Source organism: Eumetopias jubatus, unplaced genomic scaffold (assembly GCF_037043125.1).
Source record: "Eumetopias jubatus isolate StellerSeaLion01/CBP00866 unplaced genomic scaffold, mEumJub1_p1.0 scaffold_14, whole genome shotgun sequence".
Classification (NCBI taxonomy): domain Eukaryota; kingdom Metazoa; phylum Chordata; class Mammalia; order Carnivora; family Otariidae; genus Eumetopias; species Eumetopias jubatus.
The window spans coordinates 30,653,688-30,667,153 of NW_028274820.1; the positions used below are offsets into that span (position 1 = coordinate 30,653,688).

Genomic DNA, 13,466 nt, shown 5'->3' on the forward strand with positions numbered 1-13,466 from the left:
AATAAATATCATTGTCCCTTGGGATTGTGTCCTTGCTCATTGATCTCACACTACCTATTTCCTTGGACGATTTCACACGCCTCCATGACTTCAAGAACCACCAATATATTGGTGATTTCCAAATTCATGGAACGGATCACTATCCTGTTAATTTTCCAGGTACTTGTTATGCTCCCATCAGAGCAAAGCTCTTTCGAGATCTTTTTTTCCTTTTTAAGATTTTATTTATTTGAGAGAGAGAAAGTGAGAGAGAGAGAGAGAGAGCATGAGTGGGGATGGGGGAGAGGGAGAAGCAGGCTTCCCACTGAGCAGGGAGCCCGATGCGGGGCTCGATCCCAGGACTCTGAGATCATGACCTGAGTGGAAGGCAGATGCTTAATCAACTGAACCACCCAGGCACCCCTTTGATTTCTTTTTTTTTTTAATATTTTATTTATTTATTTGACAGAGAGACAGTGAGAGAGGGACCACAAGCAGGGGGAGTGGGAGAGGGAGAAGCCCCCTTCGATTTCTTAAATGCTTTTCCCACCTCTGAGATTTCACATGTGCTTTTCTTTCTGCCTGGAATATTCTTCCCTATCCCTGTCATCTTTGCCCTGAAACTTCCTAAACATTTTCAATATCTGGTTCAAAAGTTACTTTTTCAGACAGATCTTCCACAGCCAATCTAAAACCCACCTATTTTTCCTAACCACATCCTGTGTTTTTTTTTCCCCATTTGAGCACTCACCACACCTTCCAATTATATATTAATCTGTGTGTTTTCTTGTTTAATGCATATATCATTTATTAGGCTGCAAGCTCAGTAAAACAAGAATCGCTTTTTTCCTTTCATTTTCTATAAAACTACTGTTTATTTATTTAGCATAGTGTTGTGCACATGGTTGTTAAGTAAATGAGTACTTTGATAGTCTATATTTATACTGTAGCCACTAGCCATGTGATACTACTTACTTATTTTTATTATTTTAAATTTTTATTTTAGTTCCAGTTAGTTAACAATACACATGATACTATTTAAATTAAAATTAAAATTAAATAACGTTAAAAATTCAGTTCCTCTGTCATACTCGTCAAATGTTAATACTAATAAGCTACATGGCTCTATGTTGGAGACTGTGCATATGGAACATTCCTATCTATCATCACATAAAATTCTATTGGACAGACTAGTCTACACTAAGCAATTAATAAAGGAGTAGTAATAGATTAAGGACTTACTAGACATCTACATCTAGATTCTATGCATTCTATTCTATTCATTCCTAGTTTCTTTAAGGAGCCACCTAACAGGTCCCTAGTCACAAATATTTCTCAATCCAGATGGTTCCTCAAATTATTGCTAAGTATAGCTACCCGTCAAGTCACTTCTTTTCTAAAAAACATTGATAACTTCTCATTGCCTACAGGATAGAGTTTGAACTCCTTAATATGGAAACAAGACTTCTTATCTTCCAATTTATCACCCCAATCTTGAATGACACTGCCCCCCATACACGCCCCTCCAGTTCCACTTACAACAAGATTTCGCCCTTCTGTAAACCAACTATACTGTCACAATGCTGCCTGAAAGGCCTATCTTTTCCTTTCCTTGATGTAGTCCTCCTCTCTCTGTAGGACTCAATTTTTGAGCTTCGCCAAATATGCAGCGTTCTCAGCTCCAACCTCTGTCACATTATATTGTGATTATCTGTTTCTATCTCTATTTCCGTCACTGTATTATGAGATTTCAAAGAAAAGGGACAGTGGTTTACTTACCTCCCAGTGTCTAGTATATTGCATTTTGTACAGAACTTATATTTTGTTATTATTGAAATAATGAAATGATATAATAGTTACAGAATTGAAAAGACTCACTCTTATTCTATAAACAATTCTTTACTAATTTTTGTGAATTTTTGCCTATTTCAAAAACCTTCTCCCCACCAATCATGATACACTTCTCAGTCTAATAGTATTATCTTTGACAGGTCAATAAAATGGCTTTTACTTTAGTTTAGTAGCTGAAGATGTAGGGAACTTTTAAATTCTCAGCAGTTTGGGGGCTGAGGGTCATCAATTACAAATGGAAACAAAAACAGCAAAACCAGAATATTTCTAAGTAAATGAGCCTGTAGGAATATCCTGGTGGAATAAAGACTATAAAGGACTCCCACACTATTAAAATGTTTTGTAAACTCAATAAAGTGTATACAGTTCACTCTTAATCTTCTCTAACATAATCTCTCACTTCTTGGTTGTATGTTTATATCTATCGAACTCAATTTTGTTTCATAGCATAGACATACATTCGTTATTATTTCTTGAAATTGAAAAACAATATTGTAATAATCCCAGGGGGGTAAAAAAAAAAAAAGAACCAACAGAGAGGAATATGCTCTGAATAATGTCAGAAGAACATGTTTATGTGAAAATAATACATAACAGTAACAATAATGCTGAACATTTGTTTTTTTTAAATTAAACTTGTTACTGTTTTGACATATTTTTTAAAAGATTTCAAGTCATTTTAAATCTTGCCAGTGAAATTTCCACTTATACGTGCTCACTTTTTGCCACACTTTAATCCTAAATTATTAAGTAAAGTTCAAAACTGTCAGGGCATGCTGCAATTAAGAAATTTTAAAGATGTATGCAGAATCAAGTATTGTAAACATTTGACTAATGGATCATATGTGTAGTGGGAAATTCTGAAGATGGTACTAACTAGAAATAGTGATTGAGTAAAGAGATGTAAGAAGGACCTCCATTATATCTTTTTTTTTTCCCCTTAAGGAAATTCATCCATCACATGTCCTTATTTGATCTCACAATTTGTTAGCTTTTTATCCAAACACAATGGCATGACAAAATCTTGCTGTGTGGCCTTCGAGTTTTTTGTGGTGGGAAGATTCCTGTACTACAATTCTCTCAGCCTTTTCAATTCTACAGGAGTTTATTCATAATTAAAACAAAATATCCCAGGGCTGATACTTAAGAGTCTACATCATATTTTTAATATATAAGTTTATAAATGGAGCAACTACATTTTTCTTTAATATATTCTTCCACCTCTAACTTAGCTTTCAGTATATTTAACAATAGGGTAAAAATAGTGTTTTGTAACAAATGATTTTCTATCAAATGCATTAGACCTATGAAGAAATGAGTATTGAAGTCGTTCACAAAACACTCACTTGTTATATGTGTTCATCAGAAAGTGACTTGTAAATTTTTTTCGACATATTTAATGTAGCTCATTTATGTAAATGATGTCAATCCACAGCCCAGCTTTTCAGGGTCGGGATACTCTTGTTATAAAGCATGCTTCAGTACTAACACACCACGACTACTCCAAGCAATGGCCATTCATCTCTAGGCAAAAGGCTTCAAGAGAAATTACTGTGAATTCTTGGACTCTGAAAGAATGAGGATGCTTTTGAGAGAATTCTGTCCCCTGGGGGTGAAGGGATCAGTGGGAGACAGCATCATTGGCAAGGACACTAGGTAAAGAATGATGTGTGCTCACAAGCCGGCCTCACTCAAAAGCCATGTTTTCATTAGCACTTTTAAGTGCTGTGATGGTTTGTATTTCTGTCCCTGGAAGTGTTCAAAAGCCTGAGGGTACAGAATGAGAAAAAAAGTGATAGGCTCAAATGGAAGAAAATGAAAAGTTTGTACAGGACCAAAAAAAAGTTTCCCCCTATTGAGAGTGTTTATTAACTTAACAGCAATTCTTCTTAATAACAGAGTTTATGCGGAAGGTGTCTGGCTATTTAATAAAAGTTATTTCAAGGATTTATTTTATAAATCCAACTAAAAAAAATAATATATTGAAGTCAAAAGTGTGATTCCAGAAACATTATTGTTCTATAAAGCTTGTATTCACTCAAATGAGAAGTTGAATGGAACAAAATGGAAGTGTTTCATAGAATTCTGTTTTCCTGTAACTTACATAAGATGGCAATCTTAAAAAATGAATTGCAATGTTCTTCAAAACAAATTTTTCACATTTTGGTTTACTTTTTTCTTCTTATCTCATTTATTCTCAAAACCTAATCTAGATAAATGCTGTAGAAAATATTTACTATAGTATTACCATAACCATATTTTCAACTTATTTGATTCCTATAAAGATAAATAATTTTACATGTGTGATGTGTTCTCATAAAAATACCAGATCTGATTCTGTTAGTGTTCAAGTTACTCCAGTGATAATGTTACTTTCAACTTCAAAGTCAAATTTAATGTACAAAAGCATTTTAATTTCCATGGACCAGGACAATGCAGGGATCTTACTGGGAATAGCGAACATGGGCAAAGGGATAACCCGTCAATATAAGGAGCAAGCTGCCAAAGAGATCTAACTCAAACCTGGGTAACAGTTCACACTGGGAAAAAAACAAAAAAAACACAAAAACAACCAAAAAACCCCTAATACTGGAAAAATTTGTATCTTTTTTCTTCTTTCACTTTTGGATCTTAAAAATTATTCATGTAAGATAGTGTGAATTTATCCTACCACTTATGAATGATGGACATTAATTTTTACTTCAACATTATATAATTGTTCATACATACACATACATGCCACTTAAGTAAGATAAATATATCTTGCCTTACAAACTCTTCCAACTCGAGAAAGGATGGTCTTATCAGAAGTAGTGCCTTCTTGAGATGATTCACGAAAGAAGAAATATATTTTGTCATCATCTGGATTATAGGTGTCTGGTATAGGGAAAGTTCCAATAAATTTTGCTCCTGTTTGAAAAAGAAGCTATAGATTAAAATACTGAGACAATTCAGCCAAGAGAGCATTGGTGTCTTTGAATGTGAAACAGTTATCAGCAGAATAAAAAAAAAAAAAAGAATCATTAATTGAATGTGTGAAATGAAACCTACACAAATAAACATGACACGATGTAGAAACATGTATTAGCATGCAGAAGTCTCACACAAGTTCAGTCTTCATTATCCCAGCCAGGCTGGGTCAACCAGGGTCTCCTATCCAACTTCTCTGCTTAAATGGGAAACTTTGAGAGGAAACGTGAGGGGGAATGAGGTGCATGAACTTTCTCCCTTTGTTCTTTATTATTTCCCTGTTCTTTCCCTGAAGTTTAGAACCCCAAGGGATTCTTATGCTCTTGATAATCTCACTTTGATATAGTCCTAGGTTACATAAAAAAAAAAAAAATTTTAGAAAACCATGTAGGGTTTTGGGGCGCCTGGGTGGCTCATTCCGTCAAGCGTCCGACTCTTGATTTTGGCTCATGATCTCAGGGTCCTGTAATTGAGCTCCAAAATGGCCTCTACACTCAGCAGGGAGTCTGCTTAAGGATTCTCTCCCTCTCCCTCTGCCCCTCCTGAGTAGAAGTAGGACACAAAAGGGATAAAACTGAAAATATATATGTTATAGGAATATGATTGGCTTGTTTTATCTTAACAAATATTTGAACTTAAAAAGGGGGTTCACACAAATAGAATTTATCATAACCCTCAAATATAATTTAAATAAAAGTTCTACATGAAGCATGTCACCCTTGTAACATTTAAATCCTATCACTTTAATGATTGAGTTGAATTTATAATTTAAAAAATAACAAACATTGTGGTACAAAATTTAGTCTTCTCTCTCTAGAGAGGACATGAGAATTCAGTGATGTGAAACTGATAATCATTACAGGTCAAAGGAATTCCAGGGTGAGAGACAGAGTGGCTTGTAAAGCTTTCCTCAGACACTTAGATGGGCGAAGTGGTCAGAGGAGCCAACTGTTAGGTTTTCACTTGTTTACCGAGTTCAACAACAACAAAAAAAAATCAATTTCACGACAATGCAGAATGTAGATGGTCTGCAAGGAGTCCAAATAAATATGACAATTCCTATTACCCTATTGCAGAAATACACAGAAAAACCTACTTTGGATATTGAAAATACTATCCAAGTGCAGGTATCACCATTTGAAATGGTCAAAGGTAGAATACGACACTAGTCTACATTTCAGGAATTTTATCTATGACATCAGTGGGGGAAAAGAGAGTAGATACTTTCCCAATTTATATTTCTTTCACCTTGCAATTAATATATAACACAGATGATCAACAGATCCTAGATGCTCATAGATGAACAATCACTTATATTCAGGGACTGTTGATTTTACTAGATTCTCTTTTAAATGTTGGTTCTCTTTTAAGTACTATAAGACAACCATTTTGGAGTACTATAAGAAAATTGAATGATAGGGGTTTTTAAGCCAAATGTTTATTATAGGAAGAAATCTAATTATGAAAAATGAGTTAGTATCAAATAGTACTCTATTGTGTGATTTAAATAATAAGCATACTCAAGAGGTAAAGATAAATACATTTCAAGAATACAAATTATCTTCCCTGCAGATTCAACTGAGGTCCTAAGAAAAATATTGATGCTACTATTTTAATATAGAAACTCCTTCCTGAGTTGCTGCCAAGTTTGAGTAAAAATAGTTATCATTTAATCAGTGTATGACATGCACAGTTGTTGCACTAAATAATTTAAGATCATAACAATAGACACCTGGGCTTTATTATAATAGCACATTTTTCTCCTTCAACATTTAAAAGACATGCTCTAATAGGGATAGAGTTTGAAATCATGCATTTTCACAAATGAGCTATTAGCATGACACTAAGAGGCACTGCCTAATGAAAATGGCATCAACCCACAGAGCCTGCAATATGCATCATGAACCTCTTTGCATCCGGATGAGCACACCTACACCATGATTTAGCAAATAGTTACTTCCTTACTTTTGTTCACTTCTTCTTGTGATATCTTCTCGTTACCACTTTTTAAAAATGTTACCCTTTCGAGTAGAAAGAGAATTTGGAGACAACAGAACTTTCCAAGAGAAACTTCAAATGAAAACTGCCTCCATATGTTAAAAATAAAAATTTAAAACAAAAAGTTCTCATCTACTCCAGGAAAGAAAACAAAAACATATGCATTTGAGGCTTCATTGTTTGTTTTCATTTTCCAAATGGTCATACTTCTAAGCTTTATCCTAAAATTCTCACAAAAACTCAACTGTATTTGAGTAACCACTCTGACTTCTATCTACATTCCTATTTCCTGATAGTTCTAAGATTAAGTTGATAAAGAAAAGTGAAAAAAAGAAGTGTGGAACCATCTAAGACTTCATCCAGAACTGCCCATAGTACTGCATCTTTGCAATTTTTCATCCTCCTGGTGAGGAGGATGGATTAGTCTCTCAAAGAAGGAGTCGGGATTCATACTTCTTAAGGCTACTGAACCTGGATTAGATAAAGTCCTGAGAAATTCTGACAAGGATCTTTGGACTTGTAAGTGAAGAGGATAGCTGATCCCGCTCTGGCTAATTCCAGGCAGGGCAAAGAACAAAATATGGCATACACACAAGCATCAAGGAATTTATGGACCTAAAAAAGATTCACATAGGATCATATTTTTTAAAAGGTTAATTATTTAAACACACTCAATTGCAAATTTAATTTAATTCTCATATTTCACTTATTCTAAATGTAATATCAATTTACATTTGTAAGAGTTTAATCACAAACATGTAAAAAATAGGATTTTAAACTAAAAGTGAAAGTATAGAGAGCAAAATTTAACAGGAAAAAACTTTCAAACTTGTCTAACCAGAAATAAATAACACAATGATGTTATAATATATAGAAGAAACTGATTAGACATTGACATCGACTCCATCATTTGAAATATCAAATATCTGTCAGTTCTTCCTTTTTTTTTAAGATTTTATTTATTTATTTGACAGAGAGAGACACAGTGAGAGAGGGAACACAAGCAGGGGGAGTGGGAGAGGGAGAAGCAGGCTTCCCGCTGAGCAGGGAGCCCGATGCGGGGCTCGATCCCAGGACCCTGGGACCATGACCTGAGATGCTTAATGACTGAGCCACCCAGGCGCCCTGTCAGTTCTTTCAACCTGGCAACAATTTTATGAAACCAAGGCATGAGTTTCACATCTAAATGCTAAGTGAACAGTAAAAAAAATTTAGACTTGGGTTGCATTATTTGATTGTGAGCTACTGCACATAATTAATAAATAAGTACACTTTAAACCAGCACTGTCTAATAGAAAACCCTGTGATGATGGACATGTTTTATATCTGTGCTGTTCAACAGTCCTTAGCCCATTGGCTAGTGAGCACTTGAACTATGCCCAGTATGACTAAGAAAACAAATTTTAAATGCATTTAATTTTAATAAATTTAAATGTACACGTGGCTAGTGTCTACCATATTAGTGCCGCTTTAGAGCAAATAGCCTATGTCAGTAACTGCTATATCAGGTCCAGTGTTAAGGCAGAAACAGCCTCTATTCCCATAACTGTCACCGAAAGGGCAGTCAAACTTGTGATTCCGGAGATAGGAGACACTATTGCTTTCAGAAGTTTGGTCCTGGAATGGAAGGACGGGCTTGGGGGCTAACAGACCTGGACACACCTTCTTCACGTCGTTGTAATTTATGGAATATGAGGTTGAATAAGATCATGTCTATTATAACCTTATTCACAGTAATCTTCACAGTTCCTCTATCACTGTATTTTGTTTCCCTGCCTTCCCGACTCCAGCCAGATGATCCACTGACCTCTGTCTTTGGACCCCAGGTTGATTCTATCTGGAAAATGGCCACTTCTCAGAATGGAAAACAGAAATGCTCCCGAAGCAAGTCAATCTTTGGCCGTAGCCAATCAAGTACTTCCTCATTACAAGAATCTCATATAGTTTCTATAATTTCTCCCTTGCTGTGCCCCAGTTTCCATGGGCTGAGAAGCTCCTCGGCTGAATGGGTCTCCTGAAGCATCGTGTTCTTCTAATTCTGGCCTACCTGTCCATCAGCAAACATCTTATCTGATGATCGCACTAACCCTGACTTCAGAGATTCTGCCGAGGTCTTCCACATCACTTACCTCACCACATGTTCTCTCTCTGCTCTAGTGCCTACGACCAAACCCACATCCTCAGTTTGCTATTGCACAACATAGCATGTAGGCATGGCCTCTGTCTGTAAATGAGGCTCCAAAAGCAGGGAATGTGCAGTCAGAAGAGCAGAATTTAGGTGGATCATAAAATACATTATGAATGTCAAGAAAAAAGTGTCTCGAGCAAGAAAGACATCCCTGAGTTTCAGTCTCCCATCTACTAGCTATCTATGAACAATATATCTGACTTCTAATCTAGCCCCCAATGTAAAGTGGGAATAGTAATTCTCTCAGGATTATATCAGTAAATAAAATAATACTTTAAAAGTGCCTAAAATAGTGACGCGCGTGGACGCTATATAAAATAAATTTGAAGCAGAAGAGATTAGCGATAGGAAAATGAATTAACAAACAATAAAATAGTGGCAAGAACCCAGAGATCAAGTGCTGAAGACCTATAGAAAGATGGCCATGGAAACAACAAGGTCGATAGATATTTTGACGGAAGTAAAGGCCCCTAGTGACAGATAAGATAAAGGGTGGGGGGGAGGAAGGAATCCAAGATAACTTCAAGGTAACTGGGTGGATAATGTTTAGAAAGTTAAGATAGATAGAACTCAGGAAACTGGTATTGAAGGGCAGGTTAGAAAGGGAAAACAAGATAATTTTAGATTTTAGATCCAATTAGTCTTTTATATATCTCTATCTGTAGCTGCATATACTTAAAGAAACTCAAGCAAAGGATCACGACTTAAACAACTTGTAAAAGAAATCAAAGCACTTAGTGGCACAACCAGGGTGAAGGCTTAGATATCTTTATTTGCATATAAAACAATCAGCTTCTTTCTTGTAATCTGGGATGAAAATGTAAGAGACCCAAATAACTATTCTTAAGGGCTCTGAGTGGCAGAAAAAAAGGCTTGGAAATGTAGTTTCGGGAAATACTGGAGCACAGGAAACAGTTGGAAATCTGAGAGTGGAGGAGCTCACAGAATTATGAAATGCAGAGAGAGAGAAAGAAAAGGTGGTCAATAGTTACAAATGCTAAATAGATGTCAGTGAACCACAGAGCCTTTGGTGTTTTAGTCCCACCTCCTGCCTTTTTCACCTTCAAGAATAAGGACAATGATGTGATGACAGCATTGACAACTGAACTGCTCTTAAAACTGTCTTCCATCAGTCTTCCCAATATGATCTTCCCTATATGATCTCATTTAATCCTTAGAACACCCTGCGAATAAATAACTATTATTATGTCGAATCTTTGACAAAAAAATGTAGACACACAGAAAGGTTTGACCAAGGTCACAAATAAGTGATATTCAGGATTTAAACCTACATAATTAAATTCCATAGAAACAGAGCTGTGATTCTTGTCTAAACTAGGACACATTTGAGAGGTACAGAACATTAGAGGTAGACTGGAAATGTCCAGGGCAAACCGGGTTTTATGGTCCCCTGGCCATTAATCAATAAGCATTCTGCCTTGAATGTCTTAGAACCATAAATATTAGTCCTAATTCATAGTCATTTGTCTGCATTCAGTCCATTGAGACTTTTCAACTGTGTATCCTTTCTCCTTTCTTCCTTTCCACTGACTTCTTTAATCACAAGGTTTTCTCAGTATCTAAAACCTTCTCTTGAATTCCATCCTCAGATCCTTGGATTCTTCCATTCTCAAATATCTTCTATTTCAAATATTTGTTGCTCTATATTCTCACATCCATCTCAGCTGCCAATACCTCTGTTCTTGTCCCACATTTTCCTGATTCCTTGTTATGGTTTCTTTCTCTAGCCTCATTCTCTTTTAGTCTTCTCTTCATACTACTGTCAGTTACTTTATAAAAAACAAAGATCCGATTCCCTAAGTAAGACCAGGTTATGGATGAAGGGGGTGAAAAGGCACAAACTTCCAGTTATAAAATAAGTTAAGTCCTGGGGATGTAATGTACAGCATGGTGACTACAGTTAATATACTGTATGGCACATTTGAAAGTTGCTAAGAGTAAATCTTAGAAGTTCTCATCACACACACAAAAATACTTCCAACTGTACGGTGACGGATGTTAACTAGACTTGTTATGATCATTTTGCAATATATGCAAATATTGAATCATGATATTATACCCTTGAAACTAATATAATGTTATGTGTCAATTATACCTAAAGAAAAAAAAAAGAACTAAACCATAGTTAACTTCCCTGTGATGTCAGGATAATATTTATAGCTTTCCAGCCCCAACTCCCACTCTCTTCTAATGCTTCCGGTAGTCATCCCTGAGGTCAGTAACCCTCCCATGTAATCTTTGCAAGCCCATGAGTAGAACAGCATTCAGTATGCCAAGGGTCCTCAAAAGTTGTTATTAAATGTTAAACCAATGCAAGGCTTCCTACTTTGTAATTCTCTTCACACAGCATTTAAGAAAAACATGCTAGTCAAATAATAGTTGAATAAAGATTTCCTACATTTATTAATTCAGCAATGCGGCAGACTTCTTAATGGACATGTCATTGTTAAGGAATAAATAGAATAATCTCCGAAAAGAGTGGCGATATGATGACATTTGCCATCCCAAGATTAAGAAATACAATCTATACTTCATTTTAAAGCCGTAAGTATATCTTGCTACCCAAACAGATGGGTAAGTTTTTCTATTTGGTAAAATCCATGGACTCACTCTCAAACCAAGTATTTCCACAAAAACCTCACAATGCTCAAGAAGATAGTCTTGCCTTGTCTGAGTGTAGAGAAATTAATGAGTAATCACATAGTTGGGAGATCTTCTAAGTTTGTCTTCCCCGTTAATAGGCTCTCTTTTGGTCAAGGGAGATCCCATTGTTGTGTAAACAAATGGATCTGGAGGTTCTGACTAAAGAAATGTTTTAAAGCGTTTTTCCCTTTTGTTTATGTTGTCACTGCTTGAATGATACTGAGAGATAGAGAGATAGCCCCTAGGAAACGTCTACCCAGGCCTCCTCCACTAAAACCCAGTATTTATGGTGGGAAAGAGAAATGTTTGTCTGCTTAAGTGGCAATGTTATGTTATTCTGCCACACTTTATAATAAAGTCCTATGATAATTAGAAAACATTAGACTATCATGATAAAACCTGATCTGCTATAAGGCAGGAGAACATAAACAAACTAATTAATTAATTAATCAATTAATTCATTAGTGGCTTTTTTAAAACTCAGAATACTGTAACACCTCCAAACAAAAAAGTAATCAGATAAACTTATGTCAATATTAATATGCTTAAAATTTTAGAAGGACATGTCAACCCAAGTATAAATAACCTTTTAACAAAAGAAGTTAGCATTACAACCTATCCCACTTGTTATTAGGCTCATAGACAGTATTTGGCTTAGTCATTAAAAAACAGACTTCAGGAGAAAGATTGCCGACTTGAACCCCAGGGTCTACAACTGACAAGTTATAAGAACTTGACCAAATTTCTCAACTTCATTCTATCTGTTTACTCATCTTAAAAAGGCACACAATAATAATAATAATGCATACCTCATATGTCATTGTGGACATTTAAAAGATCAGTTAGACCATGGAACAGTGTCAAGGGCAATAGCACACTTCCAGTAAGTGTCAGCTATTATTATTTTATACGCAACAGGTTCTGGAGATTTGTCTTAGTGGGGAAGTAATCAAATGTATTTTATAATGTTAAGCTAAACCACTTATTCCCAAACACATTTGAATGAGTAATAATGAGTTTCTTATCTGCCCAAAAGCCAAGGCAAAAAAACGAAAAGAGAAAATCACTAACCATTGAGCCAGTAGTGTTCCGAAATGTCGGTTCTGATGTAATGATGGTCATGAGTAGGCCCAAGGGACCGCGTGAATGCCGTGTCTTTGCCAAGGAAATCAGACGCTGTTCCAGAATAGAGGTACTCATCTGAGAGGGGGAAGACAATACACAGGACTTCTAAGAATACAGCAGCAAATACTATTTGCAATATACTAATTTCATTGCATGAAACCAAAGACGTTTCTTGCTTAACATGAGAAGATACTGTTTCATAAATTTCACATTCAAATTTTGAAAAATTTGTAGAGTCAAAGAAAGATAACCCAATGAACTTTGGTACGCTGGTGCTAGAGACCTGAAGATAAAAATGACCAAAGTCTTCTGAATTCATAATTGCGTATGCATTAGCTTCTCTTATGAATAAGCTCTTCCTCCTTTCCCCTCTCCCCACAAATAACTCAAGGATACATCATAATTAGGAATTTGTCTTCGTAGCAGCACAAAAAATACTAAAAAGTAAATGCCATAATGAGGAATGGATTGTGTAATTAGTATTTACTTAACCGACACAACCTCAATGACCACAACTTTTCTCTGCCTAACCTCTGCTGAAAGGGAGCTTTCGGCACTGAAGTCATTCTTGGTAATTATAACATGTTGCATTCCTTGTAGCTAATCACATCTCTAATGGTTCTGATAAACAGGAATTCCTGAAAAGGGAAAGATGTGGCTATCACTGCATACCGAACTTCTTTGTCCTGTT

General features: G+C 35.7%; 1 protein-coding gene across 1 annotated transcript in view; it reads right to left on the bottom strand.

Moving 5' to 3' along the window:
* The window catches only part of SEMA3D (semaphorin 3D), a 121,822-nt gene that overhangs the window by 51,319 nt on the left and 57,037 nt on the right, over nucleotides 1-13,466 (bottom strand). Inside the window, exons 6-7 of the mRNA XM_028119411.1 lie at nucleotides 12,722-12,850; nucleotides 4,598-4,740 (exon numbers count right to left, since the gene is read on the bottom strand). Coding sequence (XP_027975212.1) covers nucleotides 4,598-4,740; nucleotides 12,722-12,850 — 272 coding nt within the window. The remainder of the gene's footprint in view (nucleotides 1-4,597; nucleotides 4,741-12,721; nucleotides 12,851-13,466) is intronic.